This window comes from Pelophylax lessonae (assembly GCF_965119305.1).
Source record: "Pelophylax lessonae genome assembly, chromosome: 11".
NCBI classification, from domain to species: Eukaryota; Metazoa; Chordata; class Amphibia; order Anura; family Ranidae; genus Pelophylax; species Pelophylax lessonae.
The window spans coordinates 37763616-37786790 of record NC_138778.1 but is presented as its reverse complement, the minus strand read 5'-3'; the positions used below and the strand labels follow the sequence as shown (position 1 = coordinate 37786790).

Genomic DNA, 23175 nt, shown 5'->3' with positions numbered 1-23175 from the left:
CTTCCTGGCCGGGCACAGAGGATTCAGTTCCAGGAAATCGCACGTTGCGTTATTCACCGGTGTGAACGCAGACAAGTATGACACATGCCGGGCGTGTGATTTTTCTGCCTCGTGGCTGAAGGTACTTTTCACACAGGCAGCTGGCTCTTTAAAAAGGGGGTGTGGCTGACAGCTCAGTACTTTGACAGCGCCGCACTTAACCCTTGGGACACTGGGGGGGGGGGGGCAGTAGGTCACGTCGGTGTGTGTTCAGGTGGTTGCGCTCGGCTCGGCCACACTTAAGAAAAGGGTTGTGGTTTTTGCGATGCTTTGCCAAGAGAGGGGATGCACAGCCAAGCAATGATTAATACACAAGCAGGTTTCCAAGGGAGGCTTTTTATGATGGCGAGGATTTGAGTCGTGCAGGATGCAGTGACAGGGTTGTTATTTCACAGTATGGGGGTGCAATGCTCGGCAGGGTGTGGTGCATGTGTGCCATTACTCACAACTTATGTAAGCCTGTGTAATTCAACACACAATAGGGTGGTACTGAGTATATACACCCAGCACAGCATCCCACAAGACAGGAGATCACTTCCAGTACGAGGACAACGCACAAGGTCTGTCTCTTATAGTGCTTGTGATGACAGCTGGGATCAGATCTGTGTCCGGTGTTGGCAGGACCTGCGCTGTGCTTGGCAATGCTGCATGTATCCCTGAAAAGCCTATTAACTGCTTGTTTGCGCTGAATGTTGCATGCATGTCATTTTAATGATTGCAAATCTAGCTTGCAGGTATGCAGACCACTGCTGAGCAAACTTGTTATCTGGTACAAATATCATTATTTATTCATGTGTCTGTCTGCTGAAATGTGTCAGATGTTCTGATTGTAGAAATCCTTTTTTTCTTGTTCCTAGTTAGAATCAGGGTTGCCAACAGTCAGTAAATTTACGAACAGTTTGTAAAATCCGTAATTTTTGCATCTGCCTGTGAATGTCCATTACACCAGCCTTTTTCAACCAGGGTGCTGTGGCACTACTAGCTCATTATGCCTTTGTCCTGCAGGGTTTGTTTGTTTTTTTTTCATGAGTATAAAACCGCTTTAATAAGGACGACATTGGGTACCTGGGGATGCCGTGGCACTCTGGGGCACCTTCTGGGTTCTTAAGGCTCGGTTCACACTTATGCGATGCGGGAAGGCTGCGAATTCACAGCCTGTTCCCGCATTGCAAACGCACCCCTGGCAGCTCACACTGCCATATGCGATACGCTGGGGGTGTCAATGAAATCTTAATGACACCCCCAGTTTGATCGCATATCGCAGTGCGATCTTGCAGTTCGCACAGGATCGGATCGCACAAGTGTGAACCGCTGTGCAATCCGATCCTGATGTGGCTGCAAAAAAGGGTCCTGTGCGTCTTTGGTGCGGTGCGAATTTAGCCATACAAAGTGTATGGCTAAACTCGCACCGCACAGCCGATCGCATGTAATGAAAGAGCAGTGCGCTCTGACATTACATGCGATCGCCGCAGCCGCACATGTGTGAACCGGCACTCAGGCGTGCCTTGGAAAAATACCTAAAAAAAAAAAAAAAATTGCTAACAAGTCAGCAGGTGGATCAAGTGTGTTACACAAAGCCACAGGATTTAATTTTGCAGCACCACAAACTTGGGTATTATGTGGACCATCTACTGGCATTCTATCAACCGAGGATGTCATATGTTAAAGCGGTAGTATACTCCGCTATTTGACTCTTACCTACAGGTAAGCCTAGAATAAGACTTACCTGTAGGTACAATTAATATCTCCTAAACCTGCACGGTTTAGGAGATATTAAACCTGCATGCTGACGTCAGTGGCGCATGCGCAGAGCTCCTTGCAGGCTCTTGCCGGAAAGTGAAACTCCAGCGCGCATGCGCGGGAGTGACGTCAGCGCGGCTCCGGCCACTCACATCGTTGGAGCCGCCGAACCAGGAAGAGACGCAGAGGGAGCATGTCAGCGCCCTCAGCATTTTCCAGATGACCGTGTCGGGGCTTTGTTCTAAAGTAAGTATTTCATAATGTGCTAGTATGCGATGCATACTAGCTCATTATGCCTTTGTCCTGCAGGGTTTGTTTTTTTTTTTGTTTTTTTTTTCATGAGTATACAACCGCTTTAATAAGGACGACATTGGGTACCTGGGGATGCCGTGGCACTCTGGGGCACCTTCTGGGTTCTTCAGGGGTGCCTTGGAAAAATACCTAAAAATTGCTAACAAGTCAGTAGGTGGATCAAGTGTGTTACACAAAGCCAAAGATTTTAATTGTGCAGCACCACAACCTTCGGTATTATGCAGACCATCTACTGGCATTCTATCAACCAACGATGTCATAGGTTAATAAGGACAGCATTGGGTACCTGGGGATGCCGTGGCACCCTGGGGCGCCTTCTGGGTTCTTTAGGGGTGCCTTGGAAAAATACCTAAACTAACAAGTCAGCAGGTGAATCAAGTGTGTTACACAAAGCCACAGGTTTTAAAGTGGAGTTCCACCCAAAAGTGGAACTTCAGCTCATTTGCTTCCCCCCCCCCCTCCGGTGCCACATTTGGCACCTTTCAGGCGGGAACGGGTACCTGTTTTTGTCAGGTACCCGTCCCTCTGAAGTTTGGCCCCCTCCTTCTTCCCCCGCCCCCGAGCCAATCCAAATATGCAGCGCGCTTCGCATGCGCAGTAGGGACCCTCTTGTGAAGCTGCAAGGCTTCACTGCCAGGTTCCCTCACAAGCAATGGCGGCGGCAGCACCTGACAGCCAATGGAAACATCGGCTGCGGTGCCGACATCGCTGGACTCCAGGACAGGTAAGTGTCTTAATAATTAAACGTCAGCAGCTACAGTATGTGTACAGTGTGTGTAGCTGCTGACTTTTCATTTTTTTGAGGGGGGGACGGAACTCCGCTTTAATTGTGCAGCATCACAACCTTGGGTATTATGCGGACCAACTACTGGCATTCAGTCAAGCAAGGATGTCGTATGTTAATAAGGACGACATTGGGTACCTGGGGATGTCCTTGTTTGCCCCTCTCCGTCAGTAATGGGGTCACATTAGTTGAATGAGTGGCTGGCACACTAGTCGGCACCAGTGTGAACACTCCTGGCACAACGATTACTCACATTTTGTACATTGCGATTATGTGCGATTAATTGCGGCTGAGTTTAGCTGCGTTAGTAAATTCTTGCCTTTTTTGTATAGCAACTGTTTACTTTATTTTTTTCTTTTTACTGTGATTAACTGTGTTTTATATACAGATAGCTGCGGTACATCGCTCCTGGACGCTGACCACTTTATTTTTCCTAAAGGCACAAAGCCGTATGTTATCAAAACGTTGCTAAACGCAGTGTGTGAATGGGGCCATAGGGATGCATTGGCTGCGTTTTTTTTAGCTGCGGTAAATTTCTTTCCGCAGCTAAAAGCTGAATTCTAACCGTCTGTAAGGGGCCTTATTGTTCCCGTAGACAAGTGAGGATTAAAGTGGTTTTTAAGGCATCTCGCCATGTCTGTGTTTGCAGCATTCAGTAGCTGTTTAATGATTTCAAGAGGGGGATCTGTATTTGTGGTCCCTGCCCCGCCCTCCTGTTGTGGTCAGGGGTTGCAATTTCCCTGGTGGAGTTTTCTTTTTTTCTTGCAGATCCCGGTTATAGAGCATGTGGTATGAGGGTCTCCTGGAAACATTGTTGAGATGACTTTCTGCCTTGAGTACCCTAAAATAGGTTAATTCAGCTCTGCCTAGAGTCAACACACACACACAAGAACATTTTTCTCAGATCCCTTCTGATTTAGCTGGACATCCTGGGTCTAATGCACCAGGACAGGAGTCTTCAAACTTTCAAAACAAAGGGCCAGTTTACCGCCCTTCAAAATTTAGGGGTTGAGGGGGTGGGGGGACTGTAGCCAGTGGGACTGTGAAATGCCCTGGCATTGGTGGGAGTAAACCATGCTATGGGGTTGGTGGTCAATAAGAGAATAAAAATTACATCATTTGGTGACAGTGGGAGAAATGGTGCCATATTGTTGGTGTCAGTGGGAGAAATGGTGCCATATTGTTGGTGACAGTGGGAGAAATGGTGCCATATTGTTGGTGTCAGTGGGAGAAATGGTGCCATATTGTTGGTGACAGTGGGAGAAATGGTGCCATATTGTTGGTGACAGTGGGAGAAATGGTGCCATATTGTTGGTGTCAGTGGGAGAAATGGTGCCATATTGTTGGTGACAGTGGGAGAAATGGTGCCATATTGTTGGTGACAGTGGGAGAAATGGTGCCATATTGTTGGTGACAGTGGGAGAAATGGTGCCATATTGTTGGTGTCAGTGGGAAGAATAGTGCCTCATATCAGTGAAGGGAATAGTGCTCCAAAGGCAAGCAAAGGGCCACATCTGCATGCGGGCTGCAGTTGGGAAACTGCTGCACTGGGGTATCAAAGAATTCAAAGAGACCCCCCCAGCCTAGTAGGCTAGTCCATTTTTCTGAAATTTAATTGCAGCAACTCAAGAAGGTACTCAGTAGTTTGTATGGCCCCTACGTGTTTGTATGCATGCCTGACAATGTCAGGGCATGCTTCTAATGAGACGACGGATGGTATCCTGGGGTATTTACACCCAGATCTGGACCAGGGCATCACTGAGCTGAACAGAGGTGCAACCTGGTGGTTTTAGATGGACTAAAACCTAATGTCCCAGAGGTGTTTTATTGGATTTAGGTCAGGCAAGCGTGGGGGCTATTCAATGGTATAAATTCCTTCATCTTCCAGGAACTAGTGCCCCTGTTGTTTAATTTCATTAATCCCAAAGCAGCTGAAACTGATTAACAACCCCCTCTGCTACTTAACTGGCCAGATCAATATCCGAGGAGTTTACTTAACGTGATGCTATACTCTGATTAAAAAGTGTTCCTTAAGGCTCCTTTCACACGGGCGTTCAGTTTTTTATGCCCGATCAGTTCCCCTTTTTTTTTTATTTTGAAACGGACACGGATGACACTTGTGTCATCCGGTCCGTATGTCCGTTTTTCATCCCATCCGTTTGCGGATGAAAAACAGACATAATGTATGTCTATGTAAATACGGATGTCAGCGGATGACACCACTGACATCCGTTTTTGTGTCCGTTCCGTTTTTCGAATGGAAGAAAAAATAGGGTTCTCTTCCGTTCAAAAAAACTGAACGGAACGGACGCAAAACGGATGTCAGCGGATGATCATCCGCTGACATCCGTATTTACATAGACATGCATTATGTCCGTTTTTCATCCGCAAACGTAACGCCCGTGTGAAAGCGTTTGTCCGCGGGCAGAATCTCCGCGATTCCGCCCGCGATCCGGAGATTATTGCAAATCGCGGGACGCCTGTGCGTTGCCCGTGATTTGCAATAGCACCCCAAACGCTGAGCGATGTTGCCGCGATTTCCTCCTGCCGAATCGCGGTAACATCGCGCAAAAAAAATTGCGGGACGCTTTACGCCCAAAAAATACAAGAGCTTCTTCGGAGCGTATTGCGTCCCGCGATTTTTTTGCGCGATGTTACCGCGATTCGGCAGGCGGAAATCGCGGCAACATCGCTCAGCGTTTGGGGTGCTATTGCAAATCACCGGCAACGCACAGGCGTCCCGCGATTTGCAATAATGTCCGAATCGCGGCGATTCTGCCCGCGATCCAAACGCTGACATGTGAATGCAGCCTTGAGCCCCGGTTCACACTACTGCGTGTGCGGGGTTCGCATGTCATGTCGGAGCACACTGCTCCGACATGACATGCGATCAGCTGTGCGGTGCGAGTTTAGCCATACAGTTTGTATGGCTAAATTCGCATCGCACCCGCAGCAAACACGCACAGGAGGCATTTTTGCTGCCGCATCAGGATCGGATCGCACAGCGGTTCACACTTGTTCGATCCGATCCTGTGCGAACTGCACGATCGCACTGCGATATGCAATCAAACTGGGGGTGTCGTTAAGATTACATTGACACCCCCAGCGTATCGCATATGGCAGTGTGAACTGCCGGGGGTGCGTGTGCGATGCGGGAACAGGCTGCGAATTCGCAGCCTTCCCGCATCGCATATATGTGAACCGAGCCTAAGTGTGTGTTTGTTATATTTATATTATATTATGGTGTGTGTGTATGTGTATATGTATATATAATATAAATTACAAACCTTTTGCCTTTTCATTGGTTGCTTTGCACAGTAAGGGTTCACATATACCGTACTTTAAATGTTCTATAACTTCAGCGTACCGAGTGCTGTAATAGACATTTTGACTTGGTGCCAGGAAAGTGTTTTTATTTGTTTTGCTTTTATAATTGGCTGTCGACATAATTTGGCTGTCATAATTGTAGCTTTATTATAAGGCATTGATTCCATATTTAGAAATGCACACACACCCTGGTCCCTGCTGAGCTACTCCTATACAGCTGACGCAATTGCGTGAAATGAGGATAATGTTCCAAATTGGGCTCCTCCACCCTGTGTCATCCTGCCTTCTAATATCAGATCTAGTATAGTAAGTGACTCGGGAACAAAAGGTTCTCTTGTTCTAGTCTGGGGTAATTGTGTGAAAATATGACAGCTATTTCAACTGCTGATCTCCAATCTACCCTCAGCCTACACACGCTTGACCCATACCATTTAACGCGAAGGCATCCCCTCCATGATTGTGGAGGGGCCTGAATTGGGAGTCGGCCTTTACATTACAGATCAGAAAAAGCCCTTTACCTATACTTGGTGTTTATAAGTCAATAAATCTGAGAACTACACTGTTTACTGCAGCATTAAAGCTTGTTGGTAGGTTGTCTGATCTTATCTTTTAATAGTCAGTACTAGAGATCAACCGATTATCGGCAAAGCCGATATATCAAGGGCCGATATGCGCTTTCCCTGATATATCGGAATCGGCCACCAAGGTGACCGATATTATTGATATTTCGGAAAGTGCTTGTACCGGAGTGATGTCTGCAGCTAGAGGCATCACCCCGGTACCGGCGTCCATAGCCGACGGTCGGCTGTTTTGTAATGACAACCGATGCGGCTGTGAAGCCGCTCGACTGTCATTACAAGGCGTGGGAGGGGACGTCCCGCCGCCTTCCGTGGCTCACCTGGGTCTCCTGTCCCACCAGGAGACCAGCCTGCACGGCCGCCAAAGAGAAGACCCGATCAAAGCCGCATTCGCCTCTGATTGGGTCTCCATGCAAAAAGCCCGGGAGTGATGTCATGAGTGACATCACTTCCAGGTACTGTCTGGTGCCAGATTAAAAAAGACAGCATTCAGAACAGCTAAATTTGGCGTTTTGAATGCTTTTAAGTGCAGAGGAGGTGTTTGGGGTCTTTTAGACCCCCAGATCCCTCCACAAGAGTACCTGTCGAATAAATAAATCTTGTGTTTTTTTTTTTTTTTTGTTTTTTAGTACGAAAATATCAGCCGATAACTTAACTGATATGCATTGGCCAAAATATCGGCAAGGAAAAACCAATATCGCTTGATCACTAATCAGTACACATATTCCACTGCAGATCTGCACTATAGTGGATAGTGTTTTTAAGAATAAATGTGCCAAAGTTGTGATCATGTATAGCTGGGTCCCCGTTACTGATTATCTCCCCCTTTATGCTCTGTATAAGCCTGTGTCAATGGGCTTTTCTTCACTTCAAAGGGTTTTGCATTCCAATACAGCCTATGGGAATGCAAAACCCACTTGAAGAAGGTCAGAAGAGGTCAAATTCATCTGTCAATTCTAAGTGATCTGATCTCAATAGCAATTGATGTCAAACTAATACCATCAACAAAAGTACAAATCCCATCAACGCAGGCCCTATGGAAGCTGGTGCAGCCATGATTCGTGTAGAGGAAAGTTGTTTCTATCCACCGGAGGTGCTAACAGCCAATCATATATATGCTAGAACAGCCTTTTTCATCCAGGGTGCCTTGAGGCTTCTTCAGGGGTGCCTTGAGGCTTCTTCAGGGGTGCCTTGAGGCTTCTTCAGGGGTGCCTTGGCAAAATGCCTAAAAATTTATCAAAAACGGAAGCCTCCTTTTTAAGACACAAAGCCGCAGGTTTTCATTGTGCACCATTACGACTTTCTAGACACTGGCATCCTAACAACCAATGACCTCAGTTGATAAGGAGGATGTCTGTTGCCTCCATAGCATCCTTTATTTTACCTTTCGCTGCCTCTCTTGAGATTGCCTGTCATTTTAAATGGTGCCTTGACTGAAAAAAGGTTGAGAAACACTGTGCTAGAAAACCATTTCAGATATCAAAAGGTGTTCTAGTTACACATTTGCGCAGCACTGCCCTACAAATGGTTTGGACTGATGTCTCCTTTACTTTAGTAAGGGCATTGGTGGTGCTACTTATGTCAAAGTTCCGTCAGCTGAAACTCATGTGGTTTATTTTTGCAATTACCAACAGGGTAGTTCCTTATACCTTTTTTTATAATGAAATTTGCAGGGTAGTCAAAGGGCCCCAGTAATTTCCAAATTGTGGTGTAGGCCAGCCATGGCTTCCACAAAGCCTGGTTAAAAAGTAGCATTCTTAGTGATCTGCGCCATCCTGCATATGACGGATGGTATGGTACGTTAAGCACACCTCATCACGGGGGTGCGCTCAACGTACCATCTGGCCTTACAGCGACTTGAAAAAAATATTCATACTCATTGAAATTTTCCACATTTTTTGTCATGTTGCAACCAAAATTGTAACTGTATTTTATGGACCAACACAAAGTGACCAACACAAAGTGGCACATAATTGTGAAGTGGAAGGAAAATGATAAATGGTTTTCAATTTTTTTTTTTTTTTTTTTACAAATATCTGAAAAGTGTGGCATGCATTTGTAATCTGCCCCCCTGAGTCCAATACTTTGTAGAACCACCTTTCGCTGCAAGTCTTTTTTGGGGATGTCTCTATCAGCTTTGCACATCTAGACAGTAACTTTTTTACCCATACTTCTTTGCAAAATAGCTCAAGCTCTGTCAGATTGGACGGAGAGCATCTGTAAAAAGCAATTTTCAAGTATTTCCAATAGACTTTGCCATTCTAAAACATGAATATGCTTTGATCTTAACCATTCTATTGTAGCTCTGGCTGTATGTTTATGGTCGTTGTCCTGCTGGAAGGTAAACCTCCGCCCCAGTCTCAAGTCTTGCAGACTCGAACACGTTTTCTTCTAAGATTGTCCTGTATTTGGTTCCATCCATCTTCCCATCAACTCTGACCAGCTTCTCTGTCCCTGTTGAAGAAAAACATCCTCACAACATGATTCTGCCACCACCATGTTTCACAGTGGGGATGGTGTTTTCAGGGTGATGTGCAGTGTTAGTTTTCTGCCACACATAGCATTTTTTTTTTTTTTTTTAGGCCAGAAAGTTAAATTTTGCTCTCATATGAGCAGAACACCACCTTCCACATGTTTGCTGTGTCCCCCACATGGCTTTTCGCAAACTGCAAATGGGACTTCTTATGGCTTTCTTCTTGCCACTCTTCCATAAAGGGCAGATTTGTGGCGTGCACGACTAATAGTTGTCCTGTGGACATATATTCTCACACCTGAGCAGTGGCTCTCTGCTGCCTATCCAGAGTTACCATGGGCCTCTTGTCTTGGTACATTTGCAGTTGTGCCTTACTCTTTCCATTTTCAGATGATGGATTGAACAGTGCTTCTTAAGATGTTAAGAGCTCGGGATTTTTTTTTTTTTTTTTTCTTTTTATAACCTAATCGTGCTTTAAACTTCTCCAACTTTATCCTTGGCGTGTCTGGTGTGTTCCCTGGCCTTCATAATGCTGTTTGGTCACTAATGCCTCGTTTCCACTGAGCGGTACAGTTCGGTACGGTACACCTTGATCAGGCTTGCATTTCCACCGCCAACAGTACCTAAGCTCAACAGTACCTCAACAGTATTGCTCCACCCTGTTGGTACTGTACTAATGTGCTTGGTACCCTAACGAAATTTGTTCCACTAGATTTTAGCTAGGGGTATCGGAGGAAAAGGGGCTGAATACAAATGCACACCACGCTTTTAATTTTTTTTTTTTCCCCAGATATTGTAAAAAAAAAAAAAATTTGAAAACCATTTATATTTTTCCTTCCACTTCACAATTATGTGCCACTTTGTGTTGGTCTATCACATAAAATCCCAATAAAGTACATTAAATTTTTTTTTTTTTTGGTTGTAACATGACAAAATGTGGAAAATCTCAAGGGGTATGAATACTTTTTCCAGGTACTGTATATGTAGGGTAGTGCGTGTGTGTGTGTGATTATAAATGTTGTGTGTAGCAGGCCGAGTGTACACTAATGGTAAAGTAATAAATGGAAGACTACACTAGAATACATGTCCTCGTGTCTGGTGTGCTATGGCTGGTCTGACCAAATGTCCAACCATTAGAGCCTTCGTCAACAGGCTTTGCACTTGCTTGGATGGCATCAGTTTCATATTTCATATCCGTTTGGGACGCATCTGAGATCTTCCAAAAAATGGGTACATTTGACTTGCAGTTGGCCACCTCCTGACCTGCCTCAAGGGATTTTCTATTCCTTCCATTTGTCACATGTTATCAGTCGATTGACTTTATTGGACAGATTTTTCGGCATAGGCAATTGGGCCTTCAGAACTAAACCCAGCGATTTAGAGCCGTAGTAAATGGCACTTATTTTTATTGTTTTAAATCCTGCAAGACAATTGCATTATGTGCTAGTATGCATTGCATACTAGCACATTATAAAATACCTTCGAACGAAGCCCTCCAGCGTTGCACTGTCGCTACTGACAGGGCTTCCATCTTCACCCAGTCTTCCTTCTGGGTTTGCACCCTCTGGTCACCTGATTGGCCATTTGCTCCCGTGCGTGCTGGTAAGCTATCCCTTTAGAGAGCAGTGTGAATCTCCTAAACCATGCAGGTTTAGCAGATATTCATTGTACCTACAGGTAAGCCGCCTTATAGGCTTACCTGTAGATACAAGTTTAAAAAAAAAAACTTCAACGGTTTCCCAAAGTGGTTATTTTTAAGTCCGGCTATGAATAACTGACGCATTTGCTTATTCTGTCAACCGAACTGTCAAACTGTCAAAGAGCTGGTGTCCTAACTGATCACACGTGCAGCACCGTGGCAACTGCAGATCAAATGCAGGCCAAGATGGTAGCATTCCTTGTCTGTTAAGGATAGGAGAATTTAGTTCCCCCCATTGAACTCTCATTTTTGCATTCATCTTTGGTCACACGACAAGGTCCTAGGCAGGTGGCCAAATGCCATAGAGACGCTTGGACCTTCAAGTTGGGTACGTTTTGTAATGTGTGGGGTTTTGTCCTTTCTTTCTTTCTTTCTTTCTTTCTTTCTTTCTTTCTTTCTTTCTTTCTTTCTTTCTTTCTTTCTTTCTTTCTTTCTTTTTTTTCTTTCTTTTTTTTCTTTTTTTTTCTTTCTTTTTTTTCTTTTTTTTTCTTTTCTTTTTTTTTTCTTCTCTTTTCTTTTTTTTTTTCTTCTCTTTCTTTTCTTCTTTTTTTTTTCTTCTTTCTTTTCTTCTTTTTTTTCTTCCCTTTCTTTTCTTTTTTTTTTTCTTCTCTTTCTTTTCTTCTTTTTTTTTTCTTCTCTTTCTTTTCTTCTTTTTTTTTTTTCTTCTTTCTTTTCTTCTTTTTTTTTTCTTTTCTTCTCTTTTCTTCTTTTTTTTTTCTTTTCTTCTCTTTTCTTCTTTTTTCTTCTTTCTTTTCTTTTCTTTATATGGATAGTCCTACATGACCACATACATGCAAGCAAGAGCTGATTCCCATTTGTTATTGAATTAAAATTCACATTGTAACCCTAAAGTTCTACTTTTGGGTATTGACGAGGCTATACCTGGAGGTAGACATACAAAATTACTCATATTCTATTCCGCCTTCTATGCCAGGATCAATCAGTGGAAAAAGGCTGATTCCCCCCCCCCCCCCCCCCCAGCCTCTTGCAATGGAGAACACTGATTGACTCGGTCCTACCCCTCTACAAGCTCATATATATGAGCAGGAATTGCCCCAAAAAATTGAGAAAATCTGGGAGCCCTGGATAAATAACAGACCCCTCCACTTGTAATTCCTACTTTACCTCTAATGGCCCAGCTGCCTCCTCTCCCCCCACCTGGTTTTAGCAAACCTATTCTACTACATGCCAGTCGGCATACATTATACCTGTTATCTGGCCCGCACGCACATTAGAACACGCCTTGACGGGTCCAATTGCCCTATTGTCTACCCTGTAGCACTGGTGTTGCCTACGACCCTTACCCCTTTTTGTAATATTGCTAACGACCTGTTTCGCGTAATTGACTTTGAATGATGTAAGATTGTGCTTTGACCCCAAAGTTCGGTTTTCTATTTTCTGTTTTGGTTTGATTTGTATGTTTTCTTAAGATAAATATGCGTCTGTTAAAAAAAATAAAATAAAATTCACATTGTACGATGTCTCAGATCCTACACATCACAGCCCCCCAAACTATTATTTCAATCCCATTCTTTCATTAGTGTCCTTAGTCAGCCCTGCATTTGACAATCTCCCCCCCCCACCCAGTTGGTATTTAGTGATGCTTGACCTAGAAGGTGAGTAATGTTACTGACCATCATTTTGTGACACTTCACCTATCATTTTACTGGGTGAGCCTTGGAGCAATTGGACAGGTTTAAGGATCGCCAGAAGTCCCCCAGGCCTGTGGACATTGGCCCGTCTTAGTGTTACAGGGCAGCTACTGTGAGAGAAAATACTTTTCCCACCTGTTCTGCCAGCAATTTAAGCCCTTGGCTCAGAGTCAATAATAAGTCTATGGCTGTCCCAAACAGGCCATATGACCCTTGACTGACCTTCCTTCAAACCCGAGTGAAAACAAGTCGAAATGATTTTTCTAAAGCCACAAGCCTCAGTCTGTTAAGCGTTTACCACTAGTCTGACTGAGTTTGTTGACAGAAACGCTTAGTGCTCCGTACATAGCCCAGAAGGCAACGGAACGCTTGCCAAGTGTCTGGGCGGTTCAGTCATTGACGGGCCTGCTCCTGCACCTGCCTGGTTTGTATTAACTCGAGTAATTGTCATTTCATGTTTTGATTTTTAGTTTAAAGGGGGCTTTTGGTCGTTTTAACTTGATGTCCTGTGTCGGCTCGGGCCTAGCTTTGTTGCCATAACAAAGGAGTGAAGAGGACAACGCTCAGCTGAGTGTCGTCACGGCAACACCGTGGAAATGGGAGCTGTTGCTATGGAACCATCATCCAAGGCCTGGCGGCCATTTCCTGGAGAGTGATGGATTGGGGGACTGAAGGCAAAACTTTGCCTTGATATTAATATACTCTGCATTAATACAAACCATATTAATAGAATGTATCAATCATTACATTTCAGATTTCTGTAGCCTTGTAAAACACAGCCATGTAGACTTCTAAGTTTGATTGTCATAAAAATGGGCTACGGTCCTTTTTAATTTGAAGAAGTAAAAATATGATAACATCGGTGCTAGAGCTGCACGATTCTGGCCAAAATGAGAATCACGATTTTTTAGCTTGGAATAAAGATCACGATTCTCTGTGTAACAAAAAAAAAATTGGGATAACTTTACTGTTACGTTTTTTTATTTATTCATTAAAGTCTATTAATTGCGTTTGAAAGACTGCTGCGCAAATACAGTGTGACATAAAATATTAAAAACAATCGCCATTTTATTCTGTAGGGTCTCTGCTAAAAAAAATATATAAAATGTTTGGGGGTTTTAAGTACTTTTGTAGCAAAAAAAAACTGATTTTAACTTGCAAGCAACAAGTGTCAGAAAAAGGTCCAATCTTTAAGAGGTTAAACTTCCTTTCTCCCTGGCAGAGGGAAGGAAAAGATACAATGTAATCATTTTTGTTTATAGTTACTGGGAGACTTAATGCTGATAGGCGTTTGCCGGGAGGCTTTTTTTTTTTTTTTCCACAGCTGTTCTCTCTGCTATGCAGCTATGCAAAGAATCGAGCATATTTCAGGTTTAGATCGTCAGGGGGGGTGAATCGAGTTTGCGATTTTCATACGATTAATCGTGCAGCTCTAATCGGTGCTGTATTTTAGAAATCGTGGTCATGACGCTCTTTTTTTTTTATGTCATTTTTAATCTCCTTTTTTTCCTGTTTGCTGGGATGCCCTCAAAATATACTCTGGGGATGCCCTCAAAATATACTTGTATGTCCATCAATTCCAGCTGGGTCCCACGCTGCCATCTACTTTACATACATCATTAGTGCCGGTTCACACTAGGTCGCTCCTGTGAAGTCGCGTGCAGCATGACTTCAGCGCGACTTGCACGGACTTCATAAAATGAATGTCAATGCAAGTCGCCTCCAGGTCGCCCCGAAGTAGTACAGGACCCTTTTTCTAAGTCGGAGCGACTTGTGTCGCTCCTATTAGAACCGGTCCTGTACTACACTATGGACCGGGACGGTGTACAACTTGCCAGGCTGACCGAGTCGCCTGACAAGTCGTATTGGTGTGAACCGGCACTTGGGGGGGCTGTCTTTTTGGGGTCCATGCATCCAGCCTTATGATGATTGGCTTGAATAGTCTTTTAAAACCACTTGATGTCCTTAGGTCATTTTAAAATGTCCTGGATTTCAAGTGGTTAAAACAAGCTTACTTTTACACTAATGAGAAGGGTAGCCCCCGCTTCCTTCATCGTCCACAGTGGTTCTTGGCTTTCATGTTCCTCCAGGGAACTTGGAGCTGTTGAAAATTGTCCCATCCATTGGGTAGGAGGAGATTGAGGAACATCCGCTACAATGATATTGTCCCATCGGGTTTTATGGCGGTCATTCCCCGGCTACTGCATAAAATAAAAATAATACAAATGCATTTGCCGCTGCAATTTCGGCTGACCATTTGCTGTTGGGCTTCTTCAAATGTCCAAAGGATGTTGTGGATGAGGATGCTGACAGGACCACTCGTGTAATGAAATTTGGACTTGGACTTGGACTTTGAACCAGGATTTGCTAAAAATTTGATCAGTAATCAGCCAGCTTTAACATCCCCTCTTTATGGTCAGTCCTGCCCAAATCATATCTACCTTCCAGGCAGATTAATCGCTCCTGCCTACTTTCCAGGAGGCCTTACCCCTAACTCTGTGGGAACCTCTCACTTGCAGCCACTATCCCATCAGTTAAAATGGTAGTAAATCACATCCAAAAAAGGAATTGGGCCCTGGGCAGTTTGTAATAATGTGGTAGTAAGTATGCATCGCGTAATTTGGTAGTATACATCGCATTCTAGCACATTATGTCAGACTTGCCTAAAAACAAAGCCCTCCAACGGCACGCTATCAACGCTCGAGGGGCTTCCAAGTTTACCAGGTCTTCTTTCCGGGTTCACAGACTTCGGTGATATGGATCGCCAAGTTGGCAAATACGTCATGCCCGGGATTCTGTTTTCAGGCTCGGCTCTGAAGGAACAGTACAGGTATACCGTTTCTTCAGAGTGCATGCGCCGGTGGCGTTAACGCCTACATCTAAAGTAAATCTCCTAAACGGTGCACGTTTAGGCAATATTTACAGCACCCATAGGTAAGTCGTACATGGGAATTTAATCCCACTTTAATACCTGGATTGAGTTATTTTGCATGCTTTTGTAACCAAAATAAGGGTGATGCTCTGATCTCTGGATACAGTCCAGGACACGGCTTCATCGGCACTGAGCCCCTAGGTGCGGCACTGTCCTAGCAAATCCAGGAGAAATCCAAATGATGTGCATTTTTAGAAGAAAGTGAGCCAATGGCAGCCTCCATTTATGGCTCAGTACGGTTTGTTGGCCAAGACCAGGCCTGATTCTCTTCCCGTGATCATAGTATAGCTCAGGGGTCTTCAAACTATGGCCCTCCAGTTTTCAGGAACTACAATTCCCATCATGTCTGGGCATGTCAAGTTTTACGATGCCTAATGGGATGTGTAGTTCCACAACAGCTGGAGGGCTGTAGTTTGAGGATCATTGGATAGCTTATACATTGTGCTAGCATCTCAGACTAATGATTTTTTTAGTACGAAGTGGAGCGAGCAAGCGGAGTTGTGTTGTTGCTGTGAGCCGAATCAGTAGGCCTGGATATGTCACCGACTGATGAGAGAAGGAAATGTAGGTCAGACATCAAGGGAAGCAATCAGGATACAGAGTCAGACACTAATCCCTGAAAGTGTCTGGGCTGGGTGTCTGCATATGTGCACTATGCGGAATGTAATACTATGTGTCTGCTATGCACATACTCTGGTATGTTGTGTGACATTGTCACTAGCTGTATAGCTTGCTGTCTGTTTTGATTATTGCCTGTGCTTGTGTAATTATACGTTTAGCTGCGGCGTGTGACTGGTGTGCGCACATTCTTCAAATCTTCCACCCGTACAGTCTCTTCCTCTGCTGCTGCATGCTTCAGTTTTTCCACTAAGTGTATAGTCTCTCGCATGTGTCATCATTCATAGAGGGACTTGGCTTCTTCCTGCTCTGAACCTTATAGGGATATTAAAACTGCCTTATTGCACTCATGTCTGGGTATGCCAAGTGCTTTACAAACCTTAATCCATGTATGTCTCGGACTTTTCTGTGTCTGTTGTTGGAACTCAGGCTAGGGATTCCAATGTAAAAATGAAGTTCTAAGCGGCCGTTTGGAGACCCCTGAGCCGGGGGTCTCCAGACTTTCTAGAGAAAGGGCCAGTTTACCATCCTTTAGACCAGCTTTTTTTTTCAACCAGGGTGCCTGGCACCCTGGGGTGCTTTGAGGTTTCTTTAGGGGTGTCTGTTGTTGGAATTTAGGCTAGGGATTCCAATGTAAAAATGAAGATCTAAGCGGCCGTTTGGAGACCCCCTAAGCCAGGGGTCTCCAGACTTTCTAAAGAAAGGGCCAGTTTACCATCCTTTTAGACCAGCTTTTTTTCAACCAGGGTGCCTGGGCACCCTGGGGTGCTTTTTGAGGTTTCTTCAGGGGTGCCTTGGCAAGATGCCTAAAAATTTATCAAAAATTGTATACAAGCCAGCAGGTAGATAAAGCCTGTCTTTTAGTTACACAAAGCCACGGGTTATCATTAGGCACCGTTGCGACTTTCTAGACACTGGCATCCTACCAACCAATTACGTCCTCAGTTAACGAGGATGTCTGTTGCCTCCACAGCATCCTTGTTTGACCCTCCTGTGCCCCTCTCCCTCAGCACTGGGGGTGACATTAGCTGACTGATGGCGAGAAGTTGACGGAGAAAAACGTTGGAATACCAGTCAGTACCAGTGTGCAAAAGTGTATTTGCTTTGAAAGCATAAATCGCCTCTAATGTTGGGTGAGGATGTTTCTTCATTATGTAAAGCTATTAGAATAGTTTTTTACATTTTTGGATGGGGTGCTTTGGGTATATCCATGATTTTAAAAGGTGCCTTGAGATTGTTTGTCTATAATTTTAAAAAAATAATAATAATTTTAAAGGGTACCTTGACTGAAAAGGAGGTTGAGAAACGCTGCTTTAGACTTTAGGGGGGGCAAACTGTGGACAGAGGGAGTAGATGATGCCCCAGGCTTTGTGGCCAGTGGGAGTTAAAAATTACATAGCACCCCTGTAGTTAGGTGGAGGAGGAATAGTTCCTAAAAATTGGTATGAGCAATCGTGGCCCCATCATTGGGGTCGAAGAAGGAAATAGTGCCCCATTGTTGGTGTGATTGGGAGGAATAGTGCCCCATTGTTGGTGTGAGTGGGAGGAATAGTGCCCCATCTTTGGTGTCAGATAAAGGATTCATGCTCCATCATTGGTGTCAGTGAGAAGAATAAAACCCTGTTGTCAGAGGGATGAATACTGTCCCAAGGGCCTGATAAAGGCAAGCAAAGGGCTGCATCTGGCCCGCGGGCCGCAGTTTGAGGACCACTGAGACCCATTAGATGTGCAGGGAGATTCCAGCCTCCCAATAGCTTGTGCAGAACTCGGTAAATGGGGCAAGCATAAGCTGTGGGTAGCAGAGTACAAGAGGGGGAGCGGGACAGTGTAAAATAGACCACCTCTCTGTCTACAAGAGTGGATCTTTTGGAGAAGGCACTCTTATCCCGTCAGGAATCTATTTGTCTTCATGTTCACTAACAACATATCTTTCATGTGCAGATCATTTTAACTTCTTATCGTTCATGTTATGCAGTTTAGCAGTGGCAAAGAGGGTGGACTTTAACGTCTACAAGCCATACGCATGCATCCAAGGGCGGTAGATGTTTCTGTGCTTAGAACACGCTCGCTGTGAGCTCCAGGCACTTCAGGAGTCTGAGCTGCCAGAGAGCTTCTGATTCCTGTGACAGCCAATCGCAGTGGTTACATGATCTGAGAAACCTTTTGGTCCCCTAAGAGCCGGTCCACACTAGCGCGACTTGTCAGCCTGACAAGTCGCGCTCCCTCGCGGTCCATTGACCGCTACAGGACCTGTTCTAATAGAAAAAGGGTCCTGTACTACTTCGGGGCGACCTCGGAGCGACTTGCATAGACTTCCATTATGTGAAGTCCATGCAAGTCGCTCCGAAGTCGTGGTGCATGGGAATGCACAAGTCGCCCCCGAAGTACTACAGAGTTGTGTCGCCCCAGTGTGAACCGACTAGCCCAATTAAAGGGACACTATGCTGGATGGGAAGGGGTTAAATGGAAAAGGTGACCCACAAAACAGTACAAGTGTGTATTGGCAGGAAACTCTCTCATTCATACTTTGTCTAATGCGTCAATGAGAACTTCTTCTTTTTTTTTTTTTTTTTAATCAATCTGTATAAATTCACACCACGTTCAGGTACAATCCTTTGTAGACTGAAATAGGTGCTCTCCTCAGGTATATTCCCTAGAGTAGTACGTTTCATGGTCAAATGTAGGACTGGAGAGTTGGTTACTTATTTGCTACAGTTGTTCAAGAATTTCAAGGAGAGGTCGTCCGCTTGTTTTGTACTACACCGCTGTAATGGAGTGTGTAGTCGATGTCTCTGATTACTGCCCACATTAACACGTCTTGTTCTTTTTCTTTCCGCAGGCTCCTCTTGCCTGGTGGGTTACAAGAAGACCCCCCCGCCAGTGCCCCCTCGCACCACCTCCAAACCCTTTATCTCTGTGACTGTACAAAGTAGTACAGAGTCTGCCCAGGACTCTTACCTGGATGCACAGGAGGGGCAGAGTGAAGGCAACAGCCAGTCGGGGCTCAGCACCTCCACTGAGTCTCTCGAGAGTACCCGGGCCCCCAGTGTAACCCGTGTTGGCCCCCCAACCCCCATCCGGCAAATCCCGCCTGAGATCCCCCCAAAAAATGCAGCCGTAAAAATTATCAGAGAAGAGCCTCGTGCCCCAGACCCCCTCCCAAAACGCAAGCTGTCCTCCATTGGAATTCAGGTGAGCAAACCATGCATTATCTTGCACGAAAGTCTCCTAGAATAGCTGATATTTTAATATTGATATTTAGTAATCTGATGTTAAAAATGTTGATGCTTTACTACGTTGTCCGTCTTCTTTTTTTTTTTTTTTTTTTTTTTTTTTTTTTTTTTTTTTTTTTTTACTGTTTTCTCCCCATATTTAGATCTTTCCTTTTAGTGTTGTTAGCCAGTACTTCAGATTAAGGCCATGGATGTAATACAATGCATTCCTCACTTGAACTATTGTTTGTTAATGGTCTTAAGATGCCTGGAGAGTCACTGGATTGTTTCCAAATGCCATTCCAATGTTCATTTCCAGGAATTATTTTAGTGTTTCTTTGAGTATGTCTGAACCCTAAAACAAAAATTATTTATTGCAGCTTACTGGTCCTTTAGCTGTAGTGAACTTTTATATTATATTTCACCTGATTATCCTGCTAGTAACCCTTCCTGTCCTAGGGTGGCAATGCTCACTCAGTATACTGTATCTATGGAGGAGCAGCATTGTCCCTTTAGGATAGGATGTACATTTTGTATAATGGAGTACCTCTACCTCTCATTTTCACTATAACGAAGGCGGGAGTTGCTTACTAGTTCACAGATCTACCCTGGACAGGAAAATTACAGTGGTTAGAAGAATGTTGCCGAGTGCACAGGATATGGAGCAACACTGGATTTCTGGCAGGATCAACATTTTTTATTTTTTTTTTGTACTTAACACTACCTTTTTTAAATGGTATAAAATGACCAAAAGGCAGCAAATGCTAATTATGTAAGGCTTCTTCCACATGGGGCAGACTTTGCCAGGAGTAGCCTGCTGAGAAGGGGGATGGCTGGTCCATGTTCGCTCTGCTTATGCAGAGCAGACACAGACAAAGGCCCTCCTCCTCCTCCTCCTGTGGGCGGTTGGATGTAAATGGACTGCCTGTCTGTTTACACCCGACTGACATCTGATCCGCCTGACAGATGGGGAATGCCATCCATCGGATTTTTTATCAAATTGGATGTTAGCGGGTGTAAACGGACACATGTCTCTTTTTACATCCATCACTCTATAGAGGACAATATGTCTGATTGGGTCTGCCTAAAAAATAGACAACAACCTGATCGGTCTGCTCGTGTGAAAAGGACATTAGGGTTTACATATTTACAGGGTTGCTCCATCCAAATCTTCTTCTATTTCAGGTTTGGTAGATGCCAAAAAGCTGCTTTTTTTTTTTTTTTTTTCTTCTTTCAACCCAGCAAGGCTGAATGGAAAAAAAAAAAACTGATAGTTCAGGAGAAGAGAAATCTCCCAACTTGATCCAGGAAAAACCTAACCATGGCCTTAACAATTCTACACTTTATCCAAAACTAGAAAAAGGTTTTGGCTTTACATACACTTTAGCTTGGGCTCACACTATTGTGAACACAGACATCGCATGTGATTTGCACCACATTGCTGTGTAGATCACATGCGATGTCTGTGCGATGCAAATTCAGCCATACAGTTTGTATGGCTGAACTCTCATCCATTTGCACGAAAATGGTGCAGGAACCTTTTTTTTTTTTTTTTTCTTTTCTTTGCTTTTCTTCCCCCTGCACTGGAATCGGATCGCATGAATGTTCACACCCATGTGATCCGATTCCTGTCCGAATTCACAGTTCACACTGCGAACCGATCTGGGGTGTCATTAACTTTTCGTATTGACACCTGCAGCGGTTCGCAGTGTGAACTGCCTGCAGGGGAGATGCGATGCAGGAAACTGCACTAGAATCTGTCTGGTTCCCACATCACAGTAGTTTGAATACAGGCTCAAGCACCCCCAATTGACCGATATCCCCAGCATATTGGCACTTACCTGCAACAGATTTTTTTTTTTATCAGAGAAATACTTAAAGTACATGTAGTGACTAGATACAGTAATATTGCATACACTTTTTTTATGGAGTAGTGTAGTATGCCTTGCATTTATTTCAGGTATACTGTATATACCTTTTTTAATCATTGCAATGATGTATTGTTTAAGACTAGCCTACCCGTATATCCCCTCCGCACTTGGGATTAGAGCTTGGAATTGTCATACTTGTAGAATGTTAGTAGTAGTACATTCTGTTTTGTATATACTTTGCTCAGTGCAATTTTCTTTACATCAGGTGGATAGTATACAACCAGTGCCTGTCCCTGAGCCGCCCCCTCCTGCCAGATTTCAATCGATTGGGGTCCAGGTGGAAGAGGAGTGGAGGTAAGCCTCATCTATAGGGCCATGAAATGATTGCACAAAATGGGCTTCATTCACAAATCTAACGCACCAGGATAAGGGGCTTTATTTTGTAAAGAGTGACAGTTATTTTCAGCTTAGTCTGATGAGCTTTGAAAATTACAGACACATGGCTAAAATAAAGATCCTTATCTTTGTGTTAAAGCTTTGGGAATGGAGCCTAATGACTCTAACGCAAGTTACCAGATAAGGGCTGTGTGGTGTGTGATTTACTTGGATTTGTGGATCTACAAATGAGCCTTCAAAGGGTGAAAAGATCTTAACCACTTAAACTGCGCTGGGATCAGGTGTTTTGCAACCAAGACACCCAGCCCAATTCTGACATTTCGCACATCTGCATTTTTTTGCTAGAAAATTACTTGGAACCTCCAAACATTAGTACATTTTTATTTTTGCTTAGAGACCCCGGTGAATTAAAGCGGAGTTCCAGCCATTTACTCACCTGTCCAACGGTCCAGCGATGCGGCCGCCGGAAGCCTCGATCCTCTCCCTCGGCGCCGGCATCACTGCTGTGGGCACCCGGCTGTTACAGTTTGCGGCTTCACAGCCGGGTACCCACTGCGCATGCGCGAGTCGCGCTGCGCGCCGTGATTGGCCGGCAATCTTCTGGGACCTCTGACGTGTCCCAGAAGATTGCAGGGAGGGAGGGGGAGAGGAGAACTTCCGCTCAGGGCGCCGCGGCGCTCCGAGCGGAAGTGGGAGCGGGTACCTGTCAAAACTAGGTACCCGCTCCCCCCCCCAAAAAATGACATGCCAAATGTGGCATGTCGGGGGGTCAGGACTCCCTAAAGCGGAAGTTCCACTTTTGGGTGGAACTCCGCTTTAAATGGTGGTTGTTGCAATTTTTGGGTTTTCTTTTTTTAGTTTTGCTTAGTGGTTTTTCAAACACATTTGTTTAGGAAAAAATACGCTTTAATTAATTTTAACAAACGCAATATGATAACCAATCTTCTGGTAAAATGTTACACTAAGTAAATAGCTACCAATATGTCTTGCTTTAAATTGTGCATGCCCGTGGAATGGCGACGAATTACAAATTTTTGCCGTAGGCGGCGTTTTTAAAAAGACTTTTACAGGTAAACCGTTTTAAGTTACACAGGAGGTCTGGTGCTAGAATTATTACTCTCGCTCTGATGTTCAGGGTGATGCCTCGCATGTGTGGTGTGATTGCAATTTACATGTGTGCACGACCTACGTGTGCTTTCACCTTTTGCACAGGGGGCTGGGGTGCTTTTTTTATTTTTTGTATTTTGTTTTTACATTTTATTTTTTTTTTTTGCACTATCCTTTTTCTTTTTTACTTAAGTGCTACCGGTATCGCAAGGGATGAAAAAATATCTCTTGTGATAGCATGGGCCATGAGATCTGGGGTCTGTGAGACCCCATATCTCTCCTCGGGCCTCCAAAGCATATGATCAAACTGGGGACCCCTTTCCGATGCCTGTAAAAGTTATCCAGCAGCTGTGTAGCCACTGGGATCACTTTTCAATCAGAGAATCGCTTACTGTAAAAAAACAATACCAGGGTCGAAGTTGTAACCTCAACCTT

General features: G+C 44.4%; 1 protein-coding gene across 1 annotated transcript in view; it reads left to right on the top strand.

Moving 5' to 3' along the window:
• DLGAP4 (DLG associated protein 4) overlaps window positions 1-23175 on the top strand; it is a 329035-nt gene that overhangs the window by 250558 nt on the left and 55302 nt on the right. The window contains exons 7-8 of the mRNA XM_082272050.1: window positions 18994-19346; window positions 21503-21591. Coding sequence (XP_082128176.1) covers window positions 18994-19346; window positions 21503-21591 — 442 coding nt within the window. The remainder of the gene's footprint in view (window positions 1-18993; window positions 19347-21502; window positions 21592-23175) is intronic.